The sequence below is a fragment of the Heterocephalus glaber genome, unplaced genomic scaffold, assembly GCF_053883595.1.
Source record: "Heterocephalus glaber isolate CG9 unplaced genomic scaffold, H.glaber_assembly_v1.0 deba00001447, whole genome shotgun sequence".
Classification (NCBI taxonomy): domain Eukaryota; kingdom Metazoa; phylum Chordata; class Mammalia; order Rodentia; family Bathyergidae; genus Heterocephalus; species Heterocephalus glaber.
Window position 1 is genome coordinate 5515585 of NW_028258299.1, and position 24192 is coordinate 5539776.

At 56.6% G+C, this 24192-nt stretch overlaps 1 protein-coding gene across 3 annotated transcripts; it reads right to left on the reverse strand.

Moving 5' to 3' along the window:
• Positions 1–7995: 7995 nt before the first annotated feature.
• Gpr157 (G protein-coupled receptor 157) lies at positions 7996–22395 on the reverse strand. Of its 3 annotated transcripts, none has more exons than XM_004863924.3 (4): positions 21878–22395; positions 12725–12938; positions 10875–11072; positions 7996–10722 (listed from the first exon to the last, which is right to left on the reverse strand). In XM_004863924.3, the coding sequence occupies exons 1-4, from the start codon at positions 22258–22260 to the stop codon at positions 10528–10530; spliced, it is 990 nt and encodes a 329-aa protein (XP_004863981.2). In that variant the 5' UTR covers positions 22261–22395; the 3' UTR covers positions 7996–10527. The 3 variants fall into 3 exon arrangements, with proteins under 3 accessions (XP_004863981.2, XP_021099212.2, XP_087070736.1); XM_021243553.2 differs by having other exon boundaries at positions 7996–10756; XM_087214610.1 differs by having other exon boundaries at positions 10328–11072.
• Between the last annotated feature and the right edge of the window lie 1797 nt (positions 22396–24192).

Below are 24192 nucleotides of genomic sequence, written 5' to 3' on the forward strand. Positions count from 1 at the left end.
TCACTATGTAGTCCAGGCTGGCCTCAAATTCCCAGAGATCCTCCTGCCTCAGCCTCCCAAGTGACCTCTCCAGCCCTGGATTCTAAGAAGCATCTGCACAGCGGCCTATGAGGGGCACAGACCCCCCCCCCCATTTTTGCCCCCAGACCCCTTGAGGCAATGGTCTACTGACCAACACCTGACAACATCCAGAAGATCCTTCCCTACTGAGGTCTATGCTCTCCCCCCATTCTACCTTGGCTCTGCCTGTAAGGTCAGAACCAGGCACAACTGACCAGCAAGGCAGGCCAAGTCTAAGCATCAGGCCCTGAGGTTATTGCCTTCTGGGTGCAGATAGGCCAAGGGCGAGAAGGCCGTTGGCACTGAGAGGAGGGTGTGAGTGGTCGATGGGCGGTTTAGGTAGGGGAGGGGCAACGGTGGAGAGGGTGGAACCTTTTAGAGTCCAGAGGGTATGGGCCTGGGGCTGGCTGATAAACAGGGCGGTGGTGGGCCAGGGATTTAGCTTAGTGGTTCCTCCACCTGCCTCCAAAGCTCGAGGTCCAGAGTTCCATCCCTGCTACCAAAAAAAAAATATTGGAACAGGGTGGAGGTGAGAGGAGCCCCCCTCCCCAGCTGCTGGCTTTTTGTTATCTCTGTGCTCCTGTGGAGGCCCACAAGAAAAGGGTCGGAACGTAGTTTCTCAGGACTTCTTCCAGCGTGACTGGGGACAGCCTGGGCATCCTGTGGGGAGAGTGGAGAGGAGTCTGTGTGTGTGTGTGTGTGTGTGTGTGTGTGTATGTGTGTGATTCAGTCCTGCAGTGAGGCAGCAGAGGCGTCAGGAGCGTGGTGACCTGGTCCTTCTCCGGGCTCAGCTGGAGGCTTTCCTGGGACTGCAGTGTAGCAGGCAGTCAGGAGGAGTCCTCTGGATGTTATGGATCAGATCCATTCCTGGATAAAATCTGTCAAAGATTTTATTACACACGGTCTAATCAGTGATAGTAGAAAGATTGGGAGTAGGGGCCCTAACATGGGGAGAAGCCAGGGTATCCAGCCTGCTTGGAAAACACTTCCTTAGCCGCTGACAGGACCACCTTGGGCCTCTCTACTCCTGTAAAGTGTGTGTGTGTAGGGGGCAGATTTTGTGGAGCGAAGTCACAGAGGGTTCCTTGGAACTGGAGATCCTGGATGCAGAGGAGCTGAATCCGGGATTTGATCTGAGGGTGGGGGGAAGGAGGTGTTCTGCCCAGGCCCGAAGAGATTCCAGCAAATGAGCCTGAGGGGAGTGAGTCGCTGTCTTTGGCTAAATCCGGATTGTGCCAGTTCAGCAGGGAGGGAGCTAACTGCAATGTTTTGTAAAGGTAACTGGGAACCCCAGGGTGCAGTGGCTGAGGTGCTATGGCCGGGCTTGGAGAGGGAGGGGCAAGGAAGGCTCTCAGGGTCAGTGGGCATAGGCAGGAGGAAAGGAGGTGTTTAAGATCTTTGCATCGATCAATCATGGAACAGGAGGAGAGGGCGAGAAGGAAGGAAAACAATTTGGTCTGTTTGGGGGAGGAGTTACAGAGTGCCCTGAAAACAGATGTCTTAGCTAGTTAAGAGAGGCTTTGAGGCTGGAAAGATGAAGGCAGACTGAGTGAAGGAAGTGAATAAAACAATAAGACACACAAAAGCAAGGGGTTTATACATCCTCTGAAATTTGGGCCAGTCTGACGGAAGCAGGGGGGAAGAGGAGTGGGGGAATGACTTGTGGTCTAAGGGGCTTGAGGGGCCCCCTTGGCTTAGTTTTAATAAAGTGGTTTTGTGAGCCTTGCAAAACCTGGAATCCAGAGACGGGAATAGCCGGTGGTTTTCGAGAAGAAGGTGTTGTTTGGAGATTGGGTTTGGGATCTGAGTAATTTCATGTGTGTGGTCAGGGGGAAGAATGGGGGGATGTGGAGAGGCAGTGATGTTGAGTGATGGGGGATTGAGATGCCCCAAACGCCTGGGTCACTGGAGGGAGAAGATTCGGGGGAGGAGGAGGGTGTAGCAGTGGCCAGTCTGGTGACGCTTAAAGCAGGGGCCTGGGTCCATTTTTTGGATCCCTAGAGGTTTTTTTGTTTGTTTGTTTTTGTTTTTGGCACCGGGGATCGAACTTGGGTCCTTGCGCTTGCAAGGCAGGCGACGGAACCACTGGGCTAAATCCCCAGACCCCTAGAGGTTTTATTTGGCCCTGATTGCCTTTCAGCCCTTCTGGTGGGTTTCTTACAGTGGACGGAAGCAGTTGTAAATCAAAAATATACTGCTGGCAGGCAGCCATATCACTGTTATTGAAATGCTTGATCGATCATTTCTTTTTTTGTTTTTTTTTGTTTTTGGTATCAAGGATTGAACTTGGGACCTTGCGCTTGCAAGGTAGGCATCGGAACCACTGAGCTAAATCCCTGGCCCTTTGATGGATCGTTTCTGATGGGCATCTGAGGGCCAGATTGAATTCTCTTGGAGCTTTCTGTGAATATCTGGGGCCGACTGAATAATACAATGCATCCTTAGAAGAAGTTGTCCTTCTGGACTCTCAGGGTTTAGAGCAGTAAACTTGTTGAGAGTGGAGGCTCGGTGAGACATAAAGTGGGCTGGATTTTTATCCTGCATTTGCATACTTTCCTTTAATTTGTCATAAAGTGATGGAAATCCATGCGGCTTGGCCTGGGGCCCGCTGTAGCTTCATCTTTTTAATTGGACTCAAGCTGCCTGTTTTTGTCATAGGATTGAACTAGGGACCCAGTCTGTCTGTTCTCGCTCCTCGGGAGAATGTAGAAGTGAGGACGACACTAGAAGCCAGGTTAAATCGTAAGATTGCGAGAGTGAAGCTTCTGAACATATTCAGTGGGGTCTATGAAGAAGGAACCCAAGCATCTTCTGAAAGTTTTCAGGTGCCAGGGGCCTCCATTGTTCAGACCACTGGTGGCCCCACCCCCAAGTTCCTCTGCTCTGTCCCCCTCTCAGGTGGGACTCTGGCTCCCCCCCACCTGGGCTGGGGGTGTGGACGCTCTGTGGCTGTGGATGCAAAGTGACCTTATACCCTGCTGCCCGGAGGGTGGGGCCGCCAGCTTGGCCATGACAGAGGCCACACTGGACAGAGCAAGGAGATGGAGGAGGCGGGGGCCTGACCGCAGAGAGCCCCATGCAGCCCAACCTCCCGGCTGGACTCGGTAGGAGAGTGAGTTCTCCTCCACCTTGCTTCTCTTCCTCCTCCTCCTCCACCTTCTGCTTCCTCCTCTTCTTGTGGTACTGGGGATTGGACCCAGGGCCTTTGCAGTGAGCTACATCCTCAGCTCTTTTTCTCTCTCTCTCTCTCTCTTTCTCTCTTTCAAGAAAAGCTCTTCCTAAGTTGCCAGGGCTGGCCTTGAACTTGGCAATCCTCCTGCCTCAGCCTCCATTAACATATACCTGAAAGTCTGCGGGGACAGAAAGCAGGGAGCTCCAACAGCTGAGTCTCTTGTACACTGGCGCCACTGGCTCTGCTGGATGCTTGGTGCTGGCCCTGTCAGGGGAGGTCGCTGGTGTGGGGCTGGCAAAGGGGTGGCTGTCAGCATGCTGAACACGAGTATGTGCCCATGTGTTCTCCTGCACATGCCTGGCCCTGTCAGGAGCTGGGAGGAAGCCTGCAGCGACGGCAGACACCGCAGAGCCTAGGACTCAGTGGTGCCCGGTTGCCCTCTCTCATCAGAGCTTCGGGCCAGGGAGGGAGCAGAAGACACTGGGGCTCCTGGGCTGTGACACTGCTGAGCCAGACTTTCTGGCTGTGTGCCAGGGGCTGAACCGAGGGCCGATGCTGCCAAGCTCAGCTCCTCTCAGAGACACCTGGCTCCGCCCTGCAGATCCCAGGCCAGTGACAGGCAAAAGCCTGGGGACCCTCACCTGACCTCGGCACCAGCCCATGGGGCTTCACTCGACCTTCTGTTTTGTTGTTGTTTGGGTTTTTTTTTTGGTACCAGGGATCGAACTCTGGTCCTTGCGCTTGCGAGGCAGGCAGGGAACCACTGAGCTAAATCCCTGGCCCAGGGTTTGGTTTTGTTTTGTTTTTGTTTTTTGAGGTAGCATCTTGTTATGTAGCCCAGGCTGGCTTTGAATTTGTAGCGATCCTCCTGCACAGCCTGGAGAGTGCTGGGATTACAGGCGTGCACCACCACCTTCGCAGGTTTTATCAAGACCGCAATTGCTTTTGTTTGGATTCAGATTAAAAAGACGCCTAGGGATCACCAACTCTGCCTCCCAATGCGTTCTTTTTCTGTGCCATGTGGTCAGTTCCTCTAGGACATCGAAGCAGAATGCCCTGCACGCACCTGGTGTCTGCCACTGCCTGGGCTGGCAGGAGGGGCAGGGGGCAGGAAGCCTCCAAAGGCCACCTCTTCTCCGGATTCGATAAGGGCCGTCATTAGCAGGTCACAAACAGGCCATTGCCTGTACCTTGCCTGGCACTCCTCTCCTGGGAGGGCAGGGATGGACACAGCCCCTCAGAAGCCTTATGCCCACCTGGGGCACCTCCCTCACCCTGTGCCCACCCACACCCACCAGGCACCTGGGCTGCAGGTAGGCAGGCACTTCCCCAGGCCCCGTTAGCGTCCTCGCTCTGATCCTGTGCCCTGGCATACTGGGGCTCTTATCCACACTTCTGCTAAGTGTGCCCAAGGCAGGGAGGCTCTGACCACACTGGGACACACCTGGTGTGCACCCTCCAAAGACATGATGGGGTTGTCGCGCTTTCTCTTCCCAAGAACAGAATTTGGCCCCACCTATGGGCATGTACAAGGGGCACAGGATGGGTACAAAAGGGCTCCCGGGGACCCACGAACCAAAAGCATGGACGTGAGGGAGTCAGGAAGGCTCCTGGGGACCCAGGTGGCACCTGTTGATTATACTTTACCCTGGATAGAATCTCTAGGGGTTTTTTTCTGTTGTTATGGTTTAGTTTTTTGTGGGGTAATTTTGCTGTTCTGTTTTGTTTTTTGGTACTGGAGATTGAAGACAGGACCTTTGCCCTGAGCTATGCCCCTAATCCTTTCTTATTTTTTATTTTGAGATAAGGTCTTGCTAAGTCACTAAATTGCATAGGCCGGCCTGGAATTTAAGATCCTCCTGCCTCAGTCTCCCAGAGCCTGGGGATTATAGTCATGTGTCACCACACCCAGGTCACCTGTTTGTTTTTATTTTATTTTAAATTTTTATTTATTTTGGTACCAGGGACGGAACTCGGCACCTTGTACTTTCGAGGAGGCAGGTGAGGTGCCACTGAGCTAAATCCCTGGCCCCACCTGTTTGTTTTTAAACTTCATTGTTTTAAAAATTGTGATTACAAAACACATAGCATAAACCTTACATCATCTGAGGCATTTTAGAGTGCATAGCTCAGGCCGGGAGCAGCTCCGTGGTAACGCTGCCTGTCAGCCCAGAGGCCCTGGGGTCCACCCCCAGCAGGCAGAGGGGTCTTGGGGTGCAGACTCTCAGGCTGCACCCCACCTGCTGAATCTGCACTTCCGCCAGTCCCTGAGGCTCCACTGTCTTTGGGGCTGGAGGAGCCTCACTCTCTGCCTGGCCGATGCTGCTAGGCTCCTCCCCGAGCACCAGCGCCAGGGCTCCCAATCTGTGTCCCACTCTGACTCACCCCAGGGCTCATTGGGTGCTCTGGGTGCTGGTGGGGCCGAAATAGCTTTGCGCCCCTGTGGGCAGAGAGGCCCTCTTGGATCTATCCTAGCCCACAGGAAGCCAGACCTGGCTGAGTAAATGCAGCGGGACCCACCACCTCTAACCTCATGACCTGTTCTGATCAGACTGCCTGGAGTCCCCTACCTCAGGAGGCTGATGCAGGAGGGTTGCTGAAGCCCAGGAGTTTGAGACCAACACAGTGAGACTCTGCTTCTTAAAAAAAAATTTATGCCTCTTGTGGTGGCGAACACCTGTAATCCCAGCACTCAGGAGACAGAGGCAGGATGAGTTCAAGGGTGGCCTGGGCTACATATGGAGACTGTCTCAAAAAAAACCAACCAAAAATCCAAGCAAAAGTAATCAGGCTGGGGTAGCTCAGTGGGAGAGCACTTCCCTAGCATGTTCAAGACCAGGGTTCCAGCCCCAGTACAGGGAAAATCAGTAAATAGCGATTTAAGAAACGAAAAAGGATCAAAGAAGGCAATCCTGTGTGGACATTTTCCAAACATAACTTTACAAGAGAATTTCTCGGCCCTCCAAACCGCCTCCTTCCTCCCCTGTACAGAAATGGCCGCTTAGGCCCCCAGCTCCTGGGGGTCCAGCGGGGGACCCAGCGGTCTCCCTGCAGGTGCAGACGTGGGTGTCACCACTCAGTCCTCTGTGCCTGCTGAGCCCCCCTGCTCCCCACCCCAGGACCTTGCCGTCCCTCTGAGGGAAGAGAAGGTCAGAAAGGGCCGGAAGGAGGTTTGCGCTGTCCCGGATCGTGGTGAGGGGAAGCTGCAGGAAGGTGTGTAGGCTAATTCTTCCTTCCCAGGGCTGACGCTGATCTGAGGCTGTGCCTGGGGACCCCGAAACAGGGCGAGGCTCTCTGCAGGGTGAGCAGGGAGCAGGACCTTCAGAGTCCCGCTGATGACACCAGACAAAGGGACGTCCGGTGTCCCAGGCATCGTGCCAGGCACAGGTCTCATTTCAGGGTCATTAGTGGCCCCGTGCAGGTGAAATGGAGGCGGAGAGGGCAACAGCACTGGCCCACAGGGCTGAATCAGGAATGGCGGGGCCAAGTGGGAGCCAGGGCCGCAGGCTTCGGGACGGCTGCTGCTCCTTTCCTACGGGAGTTGATCCATCCCTGGAGGCCTGCCCACCTTGACGCTTGCCTGCCTGCCTGCCTGCCTTCCTTGCTGGGAATCGAACCTAGGTCCTTGTACATGATAGGCAAGCCTCTGTCACTGAGCTACACTGCCAGCCCCTGAACCACACATTCGATCTTTTAAAATTTGATAGGGCTGTGATGTTCCGTGGCACAGCATGGCCAAAAGCCCTGGGTTTAACCCCAGCGCGGAATGAGTGGATGCATGAATGAATAGCATGGCGTCTCCCTCCCACTCTGAGAGCCCACTGAGGCCCCCTGGTGGTCCTGCTGCTGCTCACCCTGCCCAGCAACACCCGGCCTGGGGCTGTGCAGTCACAGAGCCCAGGAAAGGGGCAAATTCACAATGGAGTTGCAACTCCAGCCTTTGGAGGCTGAGGCAGGAGGACTGCAAGTTCAAGCCTAGCCCGGACAACTTGACGAAACCCTGTCTCAAAATAAAAAATAAAGGTCTGGGGACGTAGCTCTGCACCAAGGCCCTGGCTTAATTTCCAGCAATAGGGAAAGAAAAGCGCCATTTCCAGGAGCTAATGGAGTTTTCCTTTGACAAAACCCAGAAAATGCAACAAAAAACCCCACTAAGTTTGGGATCGCTGTGGTCAAAGTTCCGGGATGGAGGAGTTTAACAAAAATCTTCCCGAGGTGGGGCGGGGCCTGTGGACCGGGGTCCGGCTGCTGGGGCTGGGAGACCTTCAGGGAGACCCTCCTGTGCCAGCCGTCCCTGCGCACGCACAGAAGCTGCAGAGGCAGAGGCAGGGCCACCGCGAGTCGTGTCACGTGACGCCCAGAGGGGGCGGGGCGGCTCTCAGTCCCCGGCGCCCTGGACGTGGCCTGCTGGTCTACATTGGACTGAGGGCCCAGGAATCTGTGTTTTAATCCTCCCCTGCTCTTGCCCCTCGACTCCCCTCAGGAAACCCAGGAGGTCAAACGACCTCAGCCCTTTTTGATTTTGAGACAAGATCTCACTAAATCACCAAACTGCTCAACCTGGGTTTGAACTTGTGATCCTCCTGCCTCAGCCTCCCAGAGCACTTGGATGACAGCACCACTGCCCTGGGTTTCAGGACTCTGTCAACAGGGAGGGGTGAAGACGCCCCTCCAGCTCTCAGGGACACGGAAGGCTGTTGATGTCACCTCCATCACCCCGCCCAGCCCTCCCTACACCGATGGCAATCAGTTCACCACACACACAGAAGAAAAATAATTATTTATTTAAGTTAAAACAGCATGACTTTGGCCTCCACCCAGCCAGTCAGGCTTTTCACAATTCTGCATGTGCAAAAACTCACAGTTAGTCATGGCACAATTGGAAATTTGTAAAAACAAATATTTTTGCTGTGGAGATAGGAAGGATTCTGTCGGACATAGGAAGAATTCAGCCTCAGCCACATAATAGCCTTTATATATTAAAAAACAAAACAAAACAGGGGGCCAGGGATTTAGCTCAGTGGTTCCGCCTCCTGCCTCCCAAGCGCAAGAACCCAAGTTCCACCCCCAGTACCAAAAAAACCGCAAAACCAGGACAGTCCAAATACACACACGTGCACACACGGGCAGGAAGTGGCTGGGGAATGTTACTCCAGCAAGATCCAGAAAGTGCATACAAAGCGTGCCAGGCGGGAACACTGCTGCGGCCTGAGGACCCCTTAAGGCTGAGGTCACACCTGGGTGACCAGGGGACACAGCAGATGAACGTTAACATCGCCGCCCAGGGCCTGACCAGAGTGGGAATGGAACATGGCAGCCCTAGGTGGTTCTGATCAGAAGCCCGGCCCATCCTGGATGTTCAAAACTGACTTCCCTTCCCGTCATCCTCAGTTCTACTTTTATTTGTTTGTTTTTTTGAAATGGTCCTGCTGTGTAATTCAGGCTGGGCTCAAACATGTGGCGATCCTCCAGCCTCAGCCTCCTGAGTGCTGGAACTGGAGCCATGTGCCACCACACTGGGCTCATCCTCAAGTTCTGAACCAGAGTCCCCAGCAGCCACTGCACTGGTCACTGGCCAGACAGAGGGCAGAGGCTGTGAGGTGGCCGGGAGGGCGAGATCCGGTACCTGAGCCCGGACTCCCCCTGCAGGCCTCCTCCGGTACAGCTGGCTGGGGAAACCCTGTCTCTGAGCTGCCTCGGGGTTGTGCTGGTGGGCCAGGGCCAGGGCCCGAAGGCCGCCTCAGCGGAGCTCATTGTGACCTCATTCCTCATGGCTGGTACTGTGACTCAAACTGTGAATCATTTCCTCATTTCCCACAAGTTCTTCTTCTGTTCTATACAGCTGTGCCCAGATATTTGCTGTGACGTCTCTAAGGGGTTCCAGGGACCCCAACACGGGCTGCCCATGGCCAGGAATGGTCCTGTGGGGCAGCTCCTGGCATTGTCAGAACTCCAGGGGGTGCCGCGCACTGCTGACCTTCAGACACCCGCCTCGGAGGAAACCAGAAAGGAGCCTTTTGGAATCAGTCCTCTGAATGACTCCTTCTTGATACGAATTTTGGTTTTGAGAGCAAAACAGGAATTGATCACACGGTGGGGTTTTTGTTTTAAATTTAAGCCAGGGCCGATCCTTCCAGTTTGGTGGCGTCTAACGGACTTGGAGGGGACTGGCCCACTGGGTAAAGATGGGCTTTCCCTGGGTGAGCCAGGGTAACATTTTTACTTCCTGTCTCGAGAGTCTGGGAATAGCAGAATCTGTTTTCTGGAATGAGAGGGAAGGGTTGCTGGGAGACACAGTTGTTTCTCCAGTCCCTTCTAGGGGTGGGGGTATGGCTCAGCGGTGCAGCCCTCGGCTACCAAGCACTGGGCCCTGGGTCCCATCTCCAAAAAACAAAAACAAAACCCACTTTTAATCTTTGTTCTTTTAAATGTAAAAATTCACCCCAGGATCCAAGTTGCCATGTTCCCCCCAAAACCACCAGAAAGGCCTTTTTCTTTGGTGCTGGGGGCAGGAGCAGGTGCTGCACGGTGAGGTTCCACTCCCAGCCCAAGGCTGAGTCTGAAAAACTATGCCTCTGGGATAAAGTGTTTGGGTCACTCAGTAACTGCCCAGCGGATCCTCCTGACTTGCCTGTTCTGGGTGCGCTAGTGCTAAGAATGAGGGAATTGTCTGAAACAGCGTCCTGGGGACTCCCTGAGATGCCGCCGGCCCCAGCACCAGACCAGGGGAGCTGCGTTTTACGGGACGGGGAGAGCAAGACTGTGGGTTCTGGCCTGAGTGGAAACAAGTGCAGCCCACCTTGGGGACTGGCGACCCACAGCCAGAGTCCAGGGCCGCTGGGGACACAGACCCCGGGCCCTGCGCTGGGCTGTGCTCTTGGTGGCCGTCGCATGCAGCTGCAGCAGACAGATGTGTGGCTCCGTCGGGGAACCGGCCCCGCTGTTGACCAGCAATGCTGGCCCAAGAAGCTGGGCTCCCCAGGGACTGGACGCCCTGTCACCCAGGACTCTGCTCGAGACTACGGCTGGGGACCCATCCCTGGGACCCCTGACATTTAGTCACAGGGGGCACAGTGTGGGTCTCACGAACTGTAAACAGCGAATCATGGCCTTGGGACACTGCGGGTCTTGGACTAGAGGCTCCTCGTGGGACCCTGTGTCCCCAGCTCCCTGAGTCTCCTGCTGGCCTCTGGCAGATGAACCCCAAGGGCGAGAGACACCAGCGGTGGCCCGCGGCCCGCGGCGCCGGAGGTAGAAGAGGCTGAATCGGCGCGCTCCCTCAGGGGTGGACAGCGTCACTGGGGGAGTCCCGGGGGGTCTCCTGTCTTGGAGAACGTGGGTGCCTTGGGGGGGCCGGGGGGGCCGGGGGGCCCCGGGGCGGAGGGCTGGGGACAACAGCGACACAGGGAGCAGAGCCGCATGCGGACGGCGCGGGTGCCGAGGACGAACAGGATGCAGTTGGCCCCTCCCTGGAAGGTGTTCCCGACGCCCTGCGGGGACAGAGGGGAGGCTGGCGGCGGGCGGCTGCCGAGGCCCCAGAGAATCCAGCCTCAGCCGGGGACGCTGGCCTGTTCCGGGGCGCAGGGGACCGCTCCCTGCCCCCTGGCCCCAGGGACGCCCACCCCGGGCAGCGCACACCTACGTGCAGGACGACCAGCGCCGGCGAGCGCACCAGCGGGGAGCCCAGGAGCGTGAGGACGAAGCGCACGGTGCTCCAGGCGCGCAGGCAGATGAAGACGAGCGGGATGAGCAGCAGCTTCTTGTCGGCCACCGAGGCGTTGGCGCAGGGCTGCGGCCGGCGTGACTCGCAGATGGGCCGGTACTCGGACAGCGCCTCGTGCTACGTGCGCGGGGGGGGGGGCTGAGCCTGAGCCTGAGCCGGGGGATCGCACTGCCCGCCCCGCCTCCTGGGGCGCCCAGGTCACCTCTGCACCCACGCAGCAAGAGCCTGCGCCCCCAGAGGTGAACCGCGCCTGACAGGGAGGCCCGTGTCTGGACACTGAAGACCCAGTCCGGAGCACGCTCTGCCTCCCTGGTTCCCGGGCAGCAGTCCCGAGAGCTGGACGCCCCACCCGCACCCTAAACGGCTGGGGCTCGGAGGAGGGGCAGGGAGGTTGGAGAGCTGGGGCCGCAGCCTGGGCTGCTCTGCAAAGTGAAGGCCCCCCCCACTTCAGGCAGGGTCTTGCTATGTAGCCCAGGCTGGCCTTGAACTCATACCGATCCGTCTCCCTCAGTCTCCCAAGTGCTGGGATCGTAGGTATGCAGCGCTGCATCCTGCCCACATTTATCCTTAGCCCTCCTCCTAGCTCCAGGCGGGGAACAACCTCACATTGCCATCTCCCTGCTCGTCTTATTCCTTTTGTTTCTGAAAACACTGTCCAGGTTGTCAAAAGGGACTCGCCATCTCCTGTAGGCTCAGCGGGGCAGGGCCGGGGCTCCAGGCTCCCTGCCCTGCTCTAGGAAGGGCAGAAAGCAGAAGGACACACACGGCATCTCCAGAGGCTGGAGCTCCTGGGCCTTCACGTCGTGCAGGAGAGAGAAGAAAAGAGGGAGCAAGGCCCAGCAGGGACAGAGTAAAAGACCTTGGGAAGACACTGCAATAGCAGACCCACTGCCAAGTCCTGCCTCTCCAGCCAGAGGCAGCAGGCGGGGTGCGGATCAGCTGCACTACTGAGTCAAAAGCAGAGGCCAGACATGGTGGCCCACACCTGTGATCCCAGGACTGGGAAGGCTGAGGCAGGAGAATCGCTGTGAGTTCAGGGTCAGCCTGGGCTACATAGTGAGACCCTGTCTCAAAATTAAAATAATTTTAAAAAGCAACAGAGCACCAGAAGTCTCAAGAAGACATAGATGGGGGTTCAGGGCAGAGACCAGGGGCTCGAGGTCACAGAGGGCCATGAGGAGTGCCTTTGCTCTTGGAGCAACCCCAGCACTCCAAAGCCAAACCCCAAATCCCAGGGTGAACTAAAAGACAGGACAGGAACTCCGAGGGGGGTGTCTCTCTGGCCCCCAACCCTTGCCATGTTCAGTCTTTTAACATAATTATGCTTCTAACTCTATGGGGTGGGGCAGATCCCAGCCTGAGCCCTTGCTGTAAACCCCACCTGTCTGCCAGCCCTGCTGTGATTCCAACCACCCACTCCTGGGTCTGTTTCTTTTCTTCCCCCCCGACTCTGGGGATCGAACTCACGACCTTGAGCTTTCGAGGCAAGCGCGGCACCACTGAACATCCCCGTTTCTGATCGGAGGCATCATGGACTTAGCTAACTCCTAAGTGTAAGCAACACCGCGTCCTATCCACAGGGGGGCAGTAGAGGGCAGGGCCGAGAACCCGGGCTGGGGCCCCGGCTCAGTCCCCAGCGGCCTCTTGGGCTACCAAAGGGGGATACAGAATAGGACTCCGCCGAGGAGGAGCCGACCCTCGGGCTGAGCCGGTGTGCAGCGCGTGCTGGAGGCACTGCCGTCCCCGAGGGCGCACGGGCGGGCGCCTACCGCTCTGTCGATGTGCTTCCAGACCAGGAGGTACAGCACCGGCAGTGTGACGTAGGCCAGCAGCTCCCACAGCTTCCCCGTCAGCAGCATCCACAGCACGCGGTCCTCCGCCTCCAGATCCACCCAGCACCAGCCCACCGACACATCGGAGGCGTCGTAGCCGATCTTCTTGAGGGCAACAGCCACCACGGTGATGGTCATCGGTATGCCCCAGCTGAGGAGCGACAGGAAGAGGGACGTGCTGAGGTTGGGCCATTGCGTGAATTGAGGGGTGTGCTGAGCCCAGCTGGGAGGACGGGGTGGGGGGGGTCGGGTGTTTTCAGCTAAGGCGCTGCTCAGGGGTGTGGCGTAGTCAACTGAGCTGAAGGGGGCCCTCGGGCCACCTTGCTATCTGGGGACCAGAAGCTGCTGAGGAGGAGAGAGGTAGCAGCAGCGAGGGAGGAGGAGGAAGATCCAGCAACCTTGCAGAGCAGGCTGGACCGGAGTCACCTGCTTGTGGACATAGACAGGGATGACTGGTCATGTTTCACACCTGGCTAATCAGAGAAAATGAGTGTATGTGTGTTTGCATGCATGTACATGCACTCTAAAGTTTTAAAAGCATTTATTTATTTATTTATCAATTTGAGGTTCTTGCGATGTAGCCTAGCCTGGCCTTGAACTCATGGCGATCCTCCTGCCTCAGCCTCCCAAGTGCTGGGATTACAGTCCTGTGCCACCACGCTCGGCATATACTACAGACTTATCCTGCATTTCACTGATATCAAGGATGGGAAGCACACGTCTCTAAGCAACAACAAACTACAGAGCTCTGGCTGGTCCTCAGGATGCCGCTCATTTGTGCTGGACCCTGGTGTCCACAGGGACCTGTGGTTGAGCTCAGCAGAGGCCAGCAATCCCGTTCCTCGGCTGGTCCAGCTTCCTCTCTCCTTAACGCAGGGATGGAACGGAAATGCAGGAAACCCGGAATCAGACACATGCTGGACACCACCTGGGCCACCGGGCAGCTGTTTTGCTTAGTTGGGGATGAGTTTCCATGCTGGGAAAACACTTCCTCTCCCCTGCCCCTCTCTATTTTTAGGGGTCTCTGGGAAATAAACCCAAGGCCTCGTATATCCCAGGCAGCTCTACTGCTGAGTTGTATCCTCAGCCCTTTAATTTTACTTGGAGACAGGGTCTGCTGAGTAGCTTAGACTGGGCTCAAATTTTCCATCCTCCTGCCCCAGCCTCCTGAGCAGCTGAGATTACAGACCAAGAAATACCAAGCATGGTGTGCTCGGCTCACCATCATTTTATTTATTTTATTTTATAATACTTAGACTAGAGTACGGGTTCAGCAAACTGTAGCCCTCAGGCCAAATCAAGCCCAAGGTCTGTTTTTTGTTGTTGCTGTTTTGTTTTTAATTAATTTTTCTTTTTGGTACCATAGATTGAACTCGGGACCTTGTGCTTGCAATGCAGGTGGCGGCACCACTGAGCTAAATCCCTGGCCCCATAATTAATTATTATTTTCTGGTTTTGGTTTTTTCGTTTGAGACAAGAGTCGCACTCTGAAGAACACTACAGAGGTAGGTAGCCAAGGCTACTCTCAAATTTGAGATCTTCCTGCCTCAGCCTTCCCAGTACTGGCACTACAGGCCTACATCACATGGCCGGCTTTTTATTTTGTTCTTTTTTGGATTATTTAATTTTCTTTCATGGGCCGGGGATTTAGCTCAGTGGTTTCACCGCCTTCTGCGCATGCGCAAGGACCCGTGTTCGCTCTCCAGTACCAAAAAAAATTAAAAAGAAAATTTTTCTTTTTCTGGTACCGGGGATCGAACTCAGGACCTTGCGCTTTCGAGGCAGTTGGCGGAACCACTGAGCTAAATCCCTGGCCCAGGTTTTGTTTTGTTTTTGGTACCAGGGATCGAACTCCGGTCCTTGCACTTACCCAGCAGGCGGCGAAACCACTGAGCTAAATCCCCGGCCCTATTTTGTTCTTTTTTTTTGAGACAGGGTCTCCCTGCATACTCCAGGCTGGACTTGAACTCACTGTACGGCCCAGGCTGGCCTCAAATTCGAAGGAACCCATGTGCTCCAGCCTCCCAAGTTCTGGGATCACAGGCGTGCACCATCAGGCCCTCCCACGGCAGGTGTTTTACAATAAAGTTTTATTGCCACCCAGCTACCGCTCTCATTGCCCAAGGCTGTTGCAGTGGAGTTCGGCGGTGTCCACCAAGGAGGCAAAGTCCGAAAGGCCAGCAGAGTGAGTACCTGACCGTCACCGCAGTCTGGAGAGCCTGGGACAGACCACGCCCTGTGCGCCACTCCCGCGGTGGCAGCTCGGCCGGCCCAGGACGCCTGCGGCGGGGACAAAGTCTGACCACCCCGTAGCATTTCCGCCTCACAGTAAGAAACCTCGGGCACACGGCAGAGAATGTTAGGACCACCAGCTTGGAGTACTTGCCGCTTTTCTTTTAATGCGATTTCATTTTCAGCGACGGCGAGGTCTCACTGTTGGCTCACGAAATCCCCTAACCTGCGGCAGCTGGGTCTTCCAGACTTGCTCCAGGGCGCGCTGGAGAGAACAGGAAGGGGCTGACGGTGCCTGCGTCCCAACCGAAGGGCGAGGAGCAAGCTGGTGTCTGGGACCTCTGAGGGAGCCTAGAAGGTTCGCCGGAAGACATGCGCAGCGAAATTCCCGCTTCCGGACTTGGACCGGGACACTTCCGGTTCTGGCCCGTACCCCGCAGTGCAGTCAGATGTGACTCACTTGTCCGTGTGGAAGAGGCCAGGCAGTTACCGGGTCAGAGCCCAGAAGCTGCTGAGGCCCGAGGGGGCCCTGAGGCCCGGATGTGAGCAGTTCTGGTTCAGGACAGCGGCCTGCGTGGACCCCTGCGCCCCACATTTCACAGGAAGAGATGGGGCCTCGAGCTGACCTCAAATGCCCAGAGACCCTGAAATCTGCCTTGCAGCGGGCGTGAGAGGCAGGAAGAATGGCAGGGGGTCCGGTTCCTTCCCAGATGCTCCCACCAGGGGGGACGGGGGACTGGGGCGGGGGTCAAAGCAGTCGGCTGACGAGGTCCCTCCTCCCCAAACCTGTAACGCTGAGGCCGCGGGGATGCCAGGGCTGGGGGATCTGTCTGGAGGACTCTGGAGCCCCACACCAAGCAGGTCCCTGGGAAGGCAACACCCACTGCTTCTCCCAGACGCCAGGCCCGGGCCGGCTTCTTCCCCCTCTGAGGTGGTTACAGGCTGAACTGCAGGTCCCCTGAAGTTCTTCTGTTGAAATCCCAACCCTCAGAACCTGAGACTGTGACTGTATGGGAGACTGGGACTTCCAAGAAGTAATTAAATTAAAATGGGGTCATTAGCCAGGCAGGGGGGTGCAGGCCTGTAATCCCAGTGCTTGAGGCTGAGGCAGGAGAACTGCCATTGAGTTCACGGCCAGCCTGGGCTCCATAGCGATACCCTGTATCAGAATCTAAAACATAAAGTAAAATGAGTCCACTCGTGGGGGCCCCAATCCAGTAGGTCTGGCGTCCTCATAGAGATTAAGACACAGGGAGAAGACAGCCAGGTACAAGCCGAGGGGAGCGGCCTCTAGGACACCAGCCCTGCCACACCTGGACCTTGACTCAGCCTCCGAGCTGGGCAGGTAGATCCCTGCTGCCTGAGGGACTGTCCCCAAGCCTGCTCCTCCACTGGGCTCCGGCGGGGGCTCTGCCCAGGTTCCAAGGAGCAGGTTCTAGAGGGGAAGAGTGGGAACCCCCACCCCACTATATCCCAACTGGCAGGGCAGCTCAGGGAAGGGGAACCTGACCAGACACCAGTGGGATTTTCACAAGCGCTGCCCCACTCCTCAGAACTGGCTGCCCTTTAGTTTACAGCAACAGGATTTGGGAAAGAGGAACTAGAAGCACACACGGGCCACTCCGCACCTGACGCCCCAAGCTCCCAGCACACCTTGGGCATGTGGCTGTTCCCAGAGAGCAACGCCCAGGGTCCTCCAGCCCCGCTCTGCCCACCTGGGGACCTTGTGTGACCAGGCAGGGTGGGGGTCTCCTGAGGGCTCTGCTGGAAAGAGCCCTGCTGGGCTCCAGAGGCCTTGCCCCTTCCCTCGGGGCATGGGCTGCTTGGGTGTTGCAGCTTGGAGGACAGATCCCGGGCCAGTGCCGCAGTTCTCTGATACAGATACGGTGGCATCTCGGGAGGAGCGGAAGGGAGGGCCCAGCTGCAGGGAGCCAGTGACTGAGGCCGCTGCCCTGGGACAACGGACGCTCATTGTCCAGCGTGTGTGGGGCAGGGCCATGGGAGCATCCAGGGAGCCAGCCCCAGCTGGGGCCACACAAGGTCACTCTGCAGAGGGGGCAGTGGCCTTTCAAACACATGCGTCCTCAGCCTGGCCTCCGAGGAGCTTCCTCGCACCTGGGGCCCAGTCACTAGGCCTGGTGTAGTCTCAGGGGCGGCTCTGACTCCGCAGACCCGGTGTGCCAGGCTGGGCCCTGGGTGTCCTCTGCTTGGGCTCAGTGTCTAGTAGGGAAGGCCCAGCACAGCGCTGGCATCTGGGGACCCAGAGCAGAAGGTGGTGGGGCAGCTCCAGATGAAGTCTGGGGACCAAACCTACCCTTTATCCTGAGCTCACTCCTGTGGTAACTGATCCTCTCCACACATTAATCCATTCACCATGGTTCCAGCCCGGTCAACTCTCTTTTTGAACTCACTATGTAGCCCAGGTTGGCCTTGAACTCGTGGAGATCCTCCTGCCTCAGCCTCTCTAGTGCAGAGATCACAAGCGTGCATCGTCACGCCAGGGCCCAGTCAGCCAGCTCTTAATACAGCTCCGGTGGCAGTTACAGTTGCAGCAGGAATCTTGCGGGGGTGGGGTGGGGTGAGGACACTGCAGGGACAGCCCCAAGACCCAGCTCTGAGCTAGGCCTCAGAGAACCCTCCCTCTCAGCTCCTGTTTCCCCTTTTCGCTAAGCAGGGACTTCCTGCCCCCACGCAGGCACTGTGGTTGGCCTGGGGGGCGGGTGTCAGACTCTTCCTGGGAGCCCCAAACAAGCTCCAACTGGGTCTGCCCGCTGCCCGAGGGGTGTGGGAGGACCCTGCCCTCTGCCCCGTGCGATGAGCCACCCCCAAGCCCACGGCACGCAAGGGCCGAGGCCGGGCTCTTGGGGGGAGCTGGGCGGTCACCTCGCCCCCGCTGACCCGACCTGGACCCTGTGCTGGTATCGCTGGGTGGGTGGGTGGGGTTCTGCGGAGGAGGCAGGGACCTGGCTCCGCCCACTGCGGCTCCAGCCCCTCCCTCCAGTGGGGGAGGTGGAGGGTGTGCAGTAGACTCCAAAAGGATAAATAGTAGTGGGCAGGGAAGGAGCTGTCCGGGGGTCACCAGTGAGGCACAAAATCGAAGAGGCCACCAGTGAGAACAGGGTTCTGGGACCAGGAGTGCAGAACCTGAAACCGCGCAGGAGGAAGCAGCAAGCTGAGGCCCAGGCTGCACGAGGAGCCCCTGCTCTTTGAAAATGTCAGCCTTGGGCCGGGGATTTAGCGCCGTGGTTTCACTGCCTGCTGCTCAAGTGCAAGGACCCGCGTTCCAAAAAAAGAAAGAAAATGTCAGCCTTGGGGCTTGCTAGTACCTGGGGTCCTAGGTTCTGTCCCCAGCACCACAGGGGAAAAAAACACACCAAAAAAGTCAATGTTAAAAACTTATCTTCTGGTTTTTTGAGACAGGGTCTTGCTATGTAGTTCAGGATGGTCTTGAACTTGATATGTAGCCCAGCCTGGCCTCGACCTCAGCAATCCTCCTGCCTCAGCCTCTCAGGTGCTGGGACTATAGGTGTGTGCCACTGTGGCCGGGTACATGTGCCTTCTGGAAATACACAGAGAAGTGCTTAGAGGTGAGAGGCATCATGTCAGCTACTCCTCTGTGGCTCCAGAAAAAAATAACTGCAGAGGATAAAGCTAACATGGTACATGTTAGCATCTGGGAAATCTGGATAGCCAAACTAAATGGTTGTTGATTATTGTGTCTGTGTGGTGCTTGAGATGGAACCCAGGACCTCAAGTAGGAGTCCTACCACTGAGATACATCCCCAGCAATTATATCTGAAAATTTTTTTTTTTTGTACCAGGGATCGAACTCGGGACCTTGTGCTTTTGAGGCAGGTGGCAGAACCACTGAGCTAAATCCCCAGCCCTATATCTGAGTTTTTAAAAAAATGTCAAGACCTGGACTGGTGACGCACGCCTGTAATTGCAGCACTTGGAAGGCTGAGGCAGGAGGGTCACTGAGAGTTCAAGGCCCGCCTGGGCTACATAGTGAGTTTGAGGCCAGCCTAAACTGCACAGTGAGACCCCTGTTTAAAAAAAAAAATCAAGGCCAAGAGGCAAGATAGAATCATGAAAAGGGATAGACCTTGGAGAGGTCTGAAGGAGATTCTACCCCTGAGCCTCCCACTTAGTAGCTGAGAGGTCCTGGGCTGCCTCTGCCCACTGTGAATGCCGGTGACCGACCTGTCCTTCTGGCTGGGTGACCACTGATGTGTGGCTAAGGCATGGACAGCTCCTTGCAAGGCACTGGGCCAGGTGAGGATGAGTCAGGTGGAGGAAAGGAGCCCGTGAGGCGTTGAGAGGGCAACCGGGCCACACAGGGGTCTCCCGGGAACCTGTGCATGTGTGGGACTTTGCCCGCCTGTGCTTCCGGGCCTGGATCAGCGTTGGTGATGGCCCTTGTAACCACCACTCTGTCACGCATTCCTGCTTGACATCGGGCAGCCGGAGGCCTGTTGCGGGCCAAGGCGGGAGGGTCACAAGTTCAAGCACAGCCTGGGCAACTTAGTGAGCCCATCTCCAAGTAAGAACTAAAAATAAAAAAGGGCTAGGGATGTAGCTCAGTGCGAAGCCCCTGGGTTCCATCTTTGGTACTGGAAAAACAAAACCAAACAAATCTGACTTAGTTCAGAGTCAGTATTTCGTAGCTGCGTGACATTTCAGAAGGGAGCGTGGCCTCTGCCCTGCTGCTCCCACTAGGGCCCACACACTGCGTGCACTTTGATGGTCCCCTTACACTCTGCCTGGTAAATAGGATTACTGGATCGGGGGCACAAACCAAATACTTTCTACAAGGATTACTTCAACTTGCAGTGGCAGTAGCAGTGTAGAAAATACCAATTTCATGAGCATTTTTCACATTAATATTCTTACATTTTTCTTCTAATTTAATGAGAAAATGGTACCCTGTTATAATTTGCATTATTTTGATTATTAAAAGGGCTAAGCTTTTTCCTTTTTATTTATTTATTTTCTTGGTACTGGGGATTGAACTTGGGACCTTGCGCTTGTGAGGCAGGTGGCAGGTGGCGGAACCACTGAGCTAAATCCCCAGCTTTCCATGTATTTAATCAATTGCTTTTATTATTTTGCTGAATGTATCCTTTGGCCATTTTCCAGGATCTCTGTGTGTGTGTGTGTGTGTGTGTGTGTATGTGTGTGTGTGTGTGTGTGTGTGTGTGTGTTTGGTACCAGGGATCAAACACTTGACCTTTCGAGGCAGGCAAGGCGTCCCTGAGCTAAATCCCCATCCCCTCTTTGTGGGGTTTAAAAAAAAAAATTCTTAAGATTGTTTTATAAAATAGAGATAGCCACCTTTTCTGGTATCACATTTTAATATACTTTCCAGAGCCAGGTTGAGTGGTCCATGCCTGTAATTCCAGCACTGGGGAGGCCGAATCACTAAAGCCTGGGGTCAGCCTGAGCTGTGAAGTGAGTTCCAGGCCAGCCTGAACTACACAGCAAGATCTTGTGTCCAAAACCAAACCTAACCACAGCTCTCCCAGACTAGAAGTTGGAAGAAAAGACTGATGTCTAGTAGTCCGAAATGGTCAAAAAATGGATGCCTGCCCCCCCCGCCCCTCATGGCCCACATCAACAGATTCTTCATCAACAGTAACTGCTACTCCCTAGAATGAAACTGGAGGATCCTTAGCGAGGTCATTGGCCTCACAGCTGGGAGGTTCTGGGTCCAGGAATGAACCTGTTGGACAGGTTTGACTAGTTCCTTTGAGAGCAAGCAGCCTTCCCAAGGGCAAGCCTTCCCTAAGCATCCCAGAAAACCCTCCCCTGACCATCAGGGTCCCTGCTGAGAAGTGAACAGAAAGAACTCCCAGCTAGGATTTATTGGGAAATCTCTCTTCTAGAGGAACTGCTTCTCGAGTCAGTGATGACATAGTACATTGCAACAACGTTTTTTAAAGAGAAAGGGGGAAAGAGAAGGAGTCTTGACAAAGCAAGGTGCAGCTTGGGCTCTTCTATACCCAGGAATCCCCCGTTCAGAGGGTGCTGGGGTCCACCCCAGGGAACCAGGGAGCCGAGCTGGGGGCTGGGGAGGGAGGAATGCCAATCTGTCTCCACCCCTCTCACCGTCCCAATTGGGGCTACTATTTGAGTAAGCACAAAGATTTGGAATCAGACAGCTGAGACACAGGTCCCTTAGTTTCTCAGGGACCAAGTGGCCTCTGTCCAGTGGCCATCAGAGCCAGAGGTCAAGTGACTGCCAGCTTGAGGCCCCAGTGTGACACCCAGGTGACCCGTGGCTACCAAAGTGCTGACGCTCTGCTCAGTCCTTGGAGAGCACTCAAGTTTTTAATAGAAAGGACCTATAATTAGGGCAGCCAGGGTGCTCGGCTTTCAGGGGAGGAGAGGAGGAAGCAGCCCTAGGACTCCCGCCTTCCGGACAGCCAGAGCCTCCCACAGCCTGGAATCCACAGGCCCTGCCTAGGGCTCCCTTGCTGAGATGCCCTTCCAGACCCGCCCTTTGCCCCACACTTCAAAGCTCCTGAATTCTAGAGAACAAATCAAGATCACCTAGAACCTAGAAATGCAAGCGACTAGGGGTGGAGTGGCACACACCTGGAATCCTAGCACTGGGAGCTCTGGGGCCAGGGTGCCAGCCTGCGGCCAAGGCCTTCTCCCTGTGGGCAGCAGTGATGGCCAGGCGTGGAACAGGAGACTCGGGGCAGTGTCATCTCAGTGACTTCCGAGTGACCAGGGCCAGGCACGGGCTGAGCTCTGGTCCTCCTCGCTGGGGGCCGGGCTGGAGCCACAAGGGCTGCCCCTGCGGGATGGGGTGCGCGGGACCCGGGCCGGGACAGGGACGCGGGCGCCACCCACCTGACGCCGTGGAAGGCCCAGAGCAGGCGGTCGGCCCGGGGCCCGCGCGCCGCGCGCACGATGCTCAGGTACAGGTAGAGCGCGATGGCCATGGTCCAGAAGAAGGAGCTGGCGTTGGCGAAGGAGGACAGCGCGCCCTGCAGCACGCAGTCCCACGAGGGCCCTGTGAAGTCCCGCAGGGCCCCGTAGAAGTAGGAGGCGGCGGAGAGCAGGTCGGCCAGCGACAGGAAGAGCAGCAGGCGCCGCGCGGGGCTGCGCAGGTCGGGCCACAGGGCGTGCGTGGCCAGCAGCAGGCCACAGCCCAGCGCGGACAACACACACGACAGCAGCACGGCCACGCGCTCTGCCGGCAGCACCTGGGTGGGCGGCGCGGGCGGCGGCATGGTCGGCCGGGGCGGGCCCAGGCTCTGCACGGACAGGGACCAGGCCGGGCACCGTCCGATCCCTCGCCCGCCCGCCTGCTGGGTCGGGATCTGGGCAGCTCTGGGGCACCAGGTCCACGGCCCGCCCGCCCCGCCCCGCCCCCAGCAGCGAGAGCAGGGCAGCCCCGTCCCGCCCCGATCCCTGCCCCGCTCCGACCCCCCGCCCCGTGCAGACCACGCCCCCGAGTCCAGGCCACACCCACCAGGCCCCCGTGGCCCTGCCCTGCCTGGACTCTCCGCCCATCGCCACGCCCCGAGCCCAGACCACGCCCACCAAGCAGCCCCCGCCCCCTCTGTCCACAGCCCCTCCCCGAGTCCCCGACCCTGACCCCAGGCCACACCCACGCCACTAGCCACGCCCACACTCTCACTCCAGACCTCCACCTCCGTGGTCCCCCCACCCCCAGGGCTACCCTTGGTTTTGCCCGGTGCTAGGACATTCCGTACTGGGCGGAGGCTGAGGGCATTTCAGGGCTAGTGTTACCTTCCTCCCCTCCCGCCGGTTGGTGGAGGGTGAGGGCGTCAGCGACACTCCTGCCTTCCACTGTGCCCCCAAACAGCCCAGAGTACGGGCCGCGTTCCTGGGGGGTACTCGCAGTGCACTTTGCTGGGGGTGGTGGTGCACAACCCTAGTCCCAGCATTCGGGAGGCTGAGGCAGGAGGATCGCCGCTAGTTCAAGGCCAGCCTGGACTAATACCGAGACCCTGTCTAAAAAAAAATAATAAATCTGTGGATGTAGCTCAGTGGAGCTGCGCCTGCCTCTCAAGTGCAAGGTCCTGAGTTCGATCCTGGATACTGGGGGGAAAAAAAGAGACGATTCCCAATTTACATGTTTTTTGCTTATTTGAAAATTGTGGTATTTTTGGTTGAGACGTAGTTCTCAGACCACTCTTGGCCTCATTTTACTACAAATTTCTGTATGCACGAGTCCCTGCGTGCGTCACTGCTATCCAGGCCTGCACTGGCATTAACCACAAGCCTCCTCCTCGGCTCCCCCACCTCCCTCCCAGTCCCTGCTGCAGCTCAGGGCCTGCAAAGCTGGACGCCTGACCTCAGGGTCATGTGTCGCAGGGTCGGCAGCCTGTTCGCGGCGGGCTCACACTCAGTCGCTCGGGTGTGCATGAGAGTTGTCAGCTCCTGGGAGAAACCCTAGGCGTGGGTCTGCGGTCCCCAGCTACCTGCGGCCGCGATTCTCGAAAGGGCCGCAACATTCATCCTTCGCGCCAGTGCGTTTGAAGACCCCAGCCTCGCGGTGTTTGTTATGAGGCGTCCTCATTTGACAGCCGGGCTAGTGGGTGTGAAGCGGCTCCGCGTTTGTCTGAGGAGTAACGGTGTGACTGCCCTCCCGGGCTCGCCCGGCACCCGCGTCTCGTCTTTGGGGAAGCATCCTCGGCTCACCGGCCTGTTTGTAAATGCTTCTTGCTGTTGTTGAGCCGCATGTGTTCTTTACATATTCTGGAGACTGGGCCCCTAGAGGAGACAGGATTTGCAAACATTTTCTTCCGTTCTGCTGGTTGTCCTCAGCGGACAGCTTTTGCTTTTTGGGCCGAGGTCTGAGCTCTGCTCTCCAGCAAGACGCACACAGAGGGTTTCTGAGGGCTCCCGTGTGACCTGTTCCCCTCTCTGGCTGGTTGTGCTTTGGGTTCCTACCTAAGAAACCCTTGCCGCGTTGCTGCCTGTGAGGATTGTTAGCTTGTTTTCTTTCTTACTGGTACCGCTGTTCTAGTCAGTGGGTCACTTTTTCCCTCTCTTTCTTTTCCTTTTTTTTTTTTGTGGTGTTATTTCTTCTTAAATATCATTTTGGTTACTCCAGGGCCCCTGAAGTTCCATATCAATTTGAAGACCAGGTTTTCCATTTCCCCAAAAAGCTGGCTGGCAGTTTAGCAGCGACT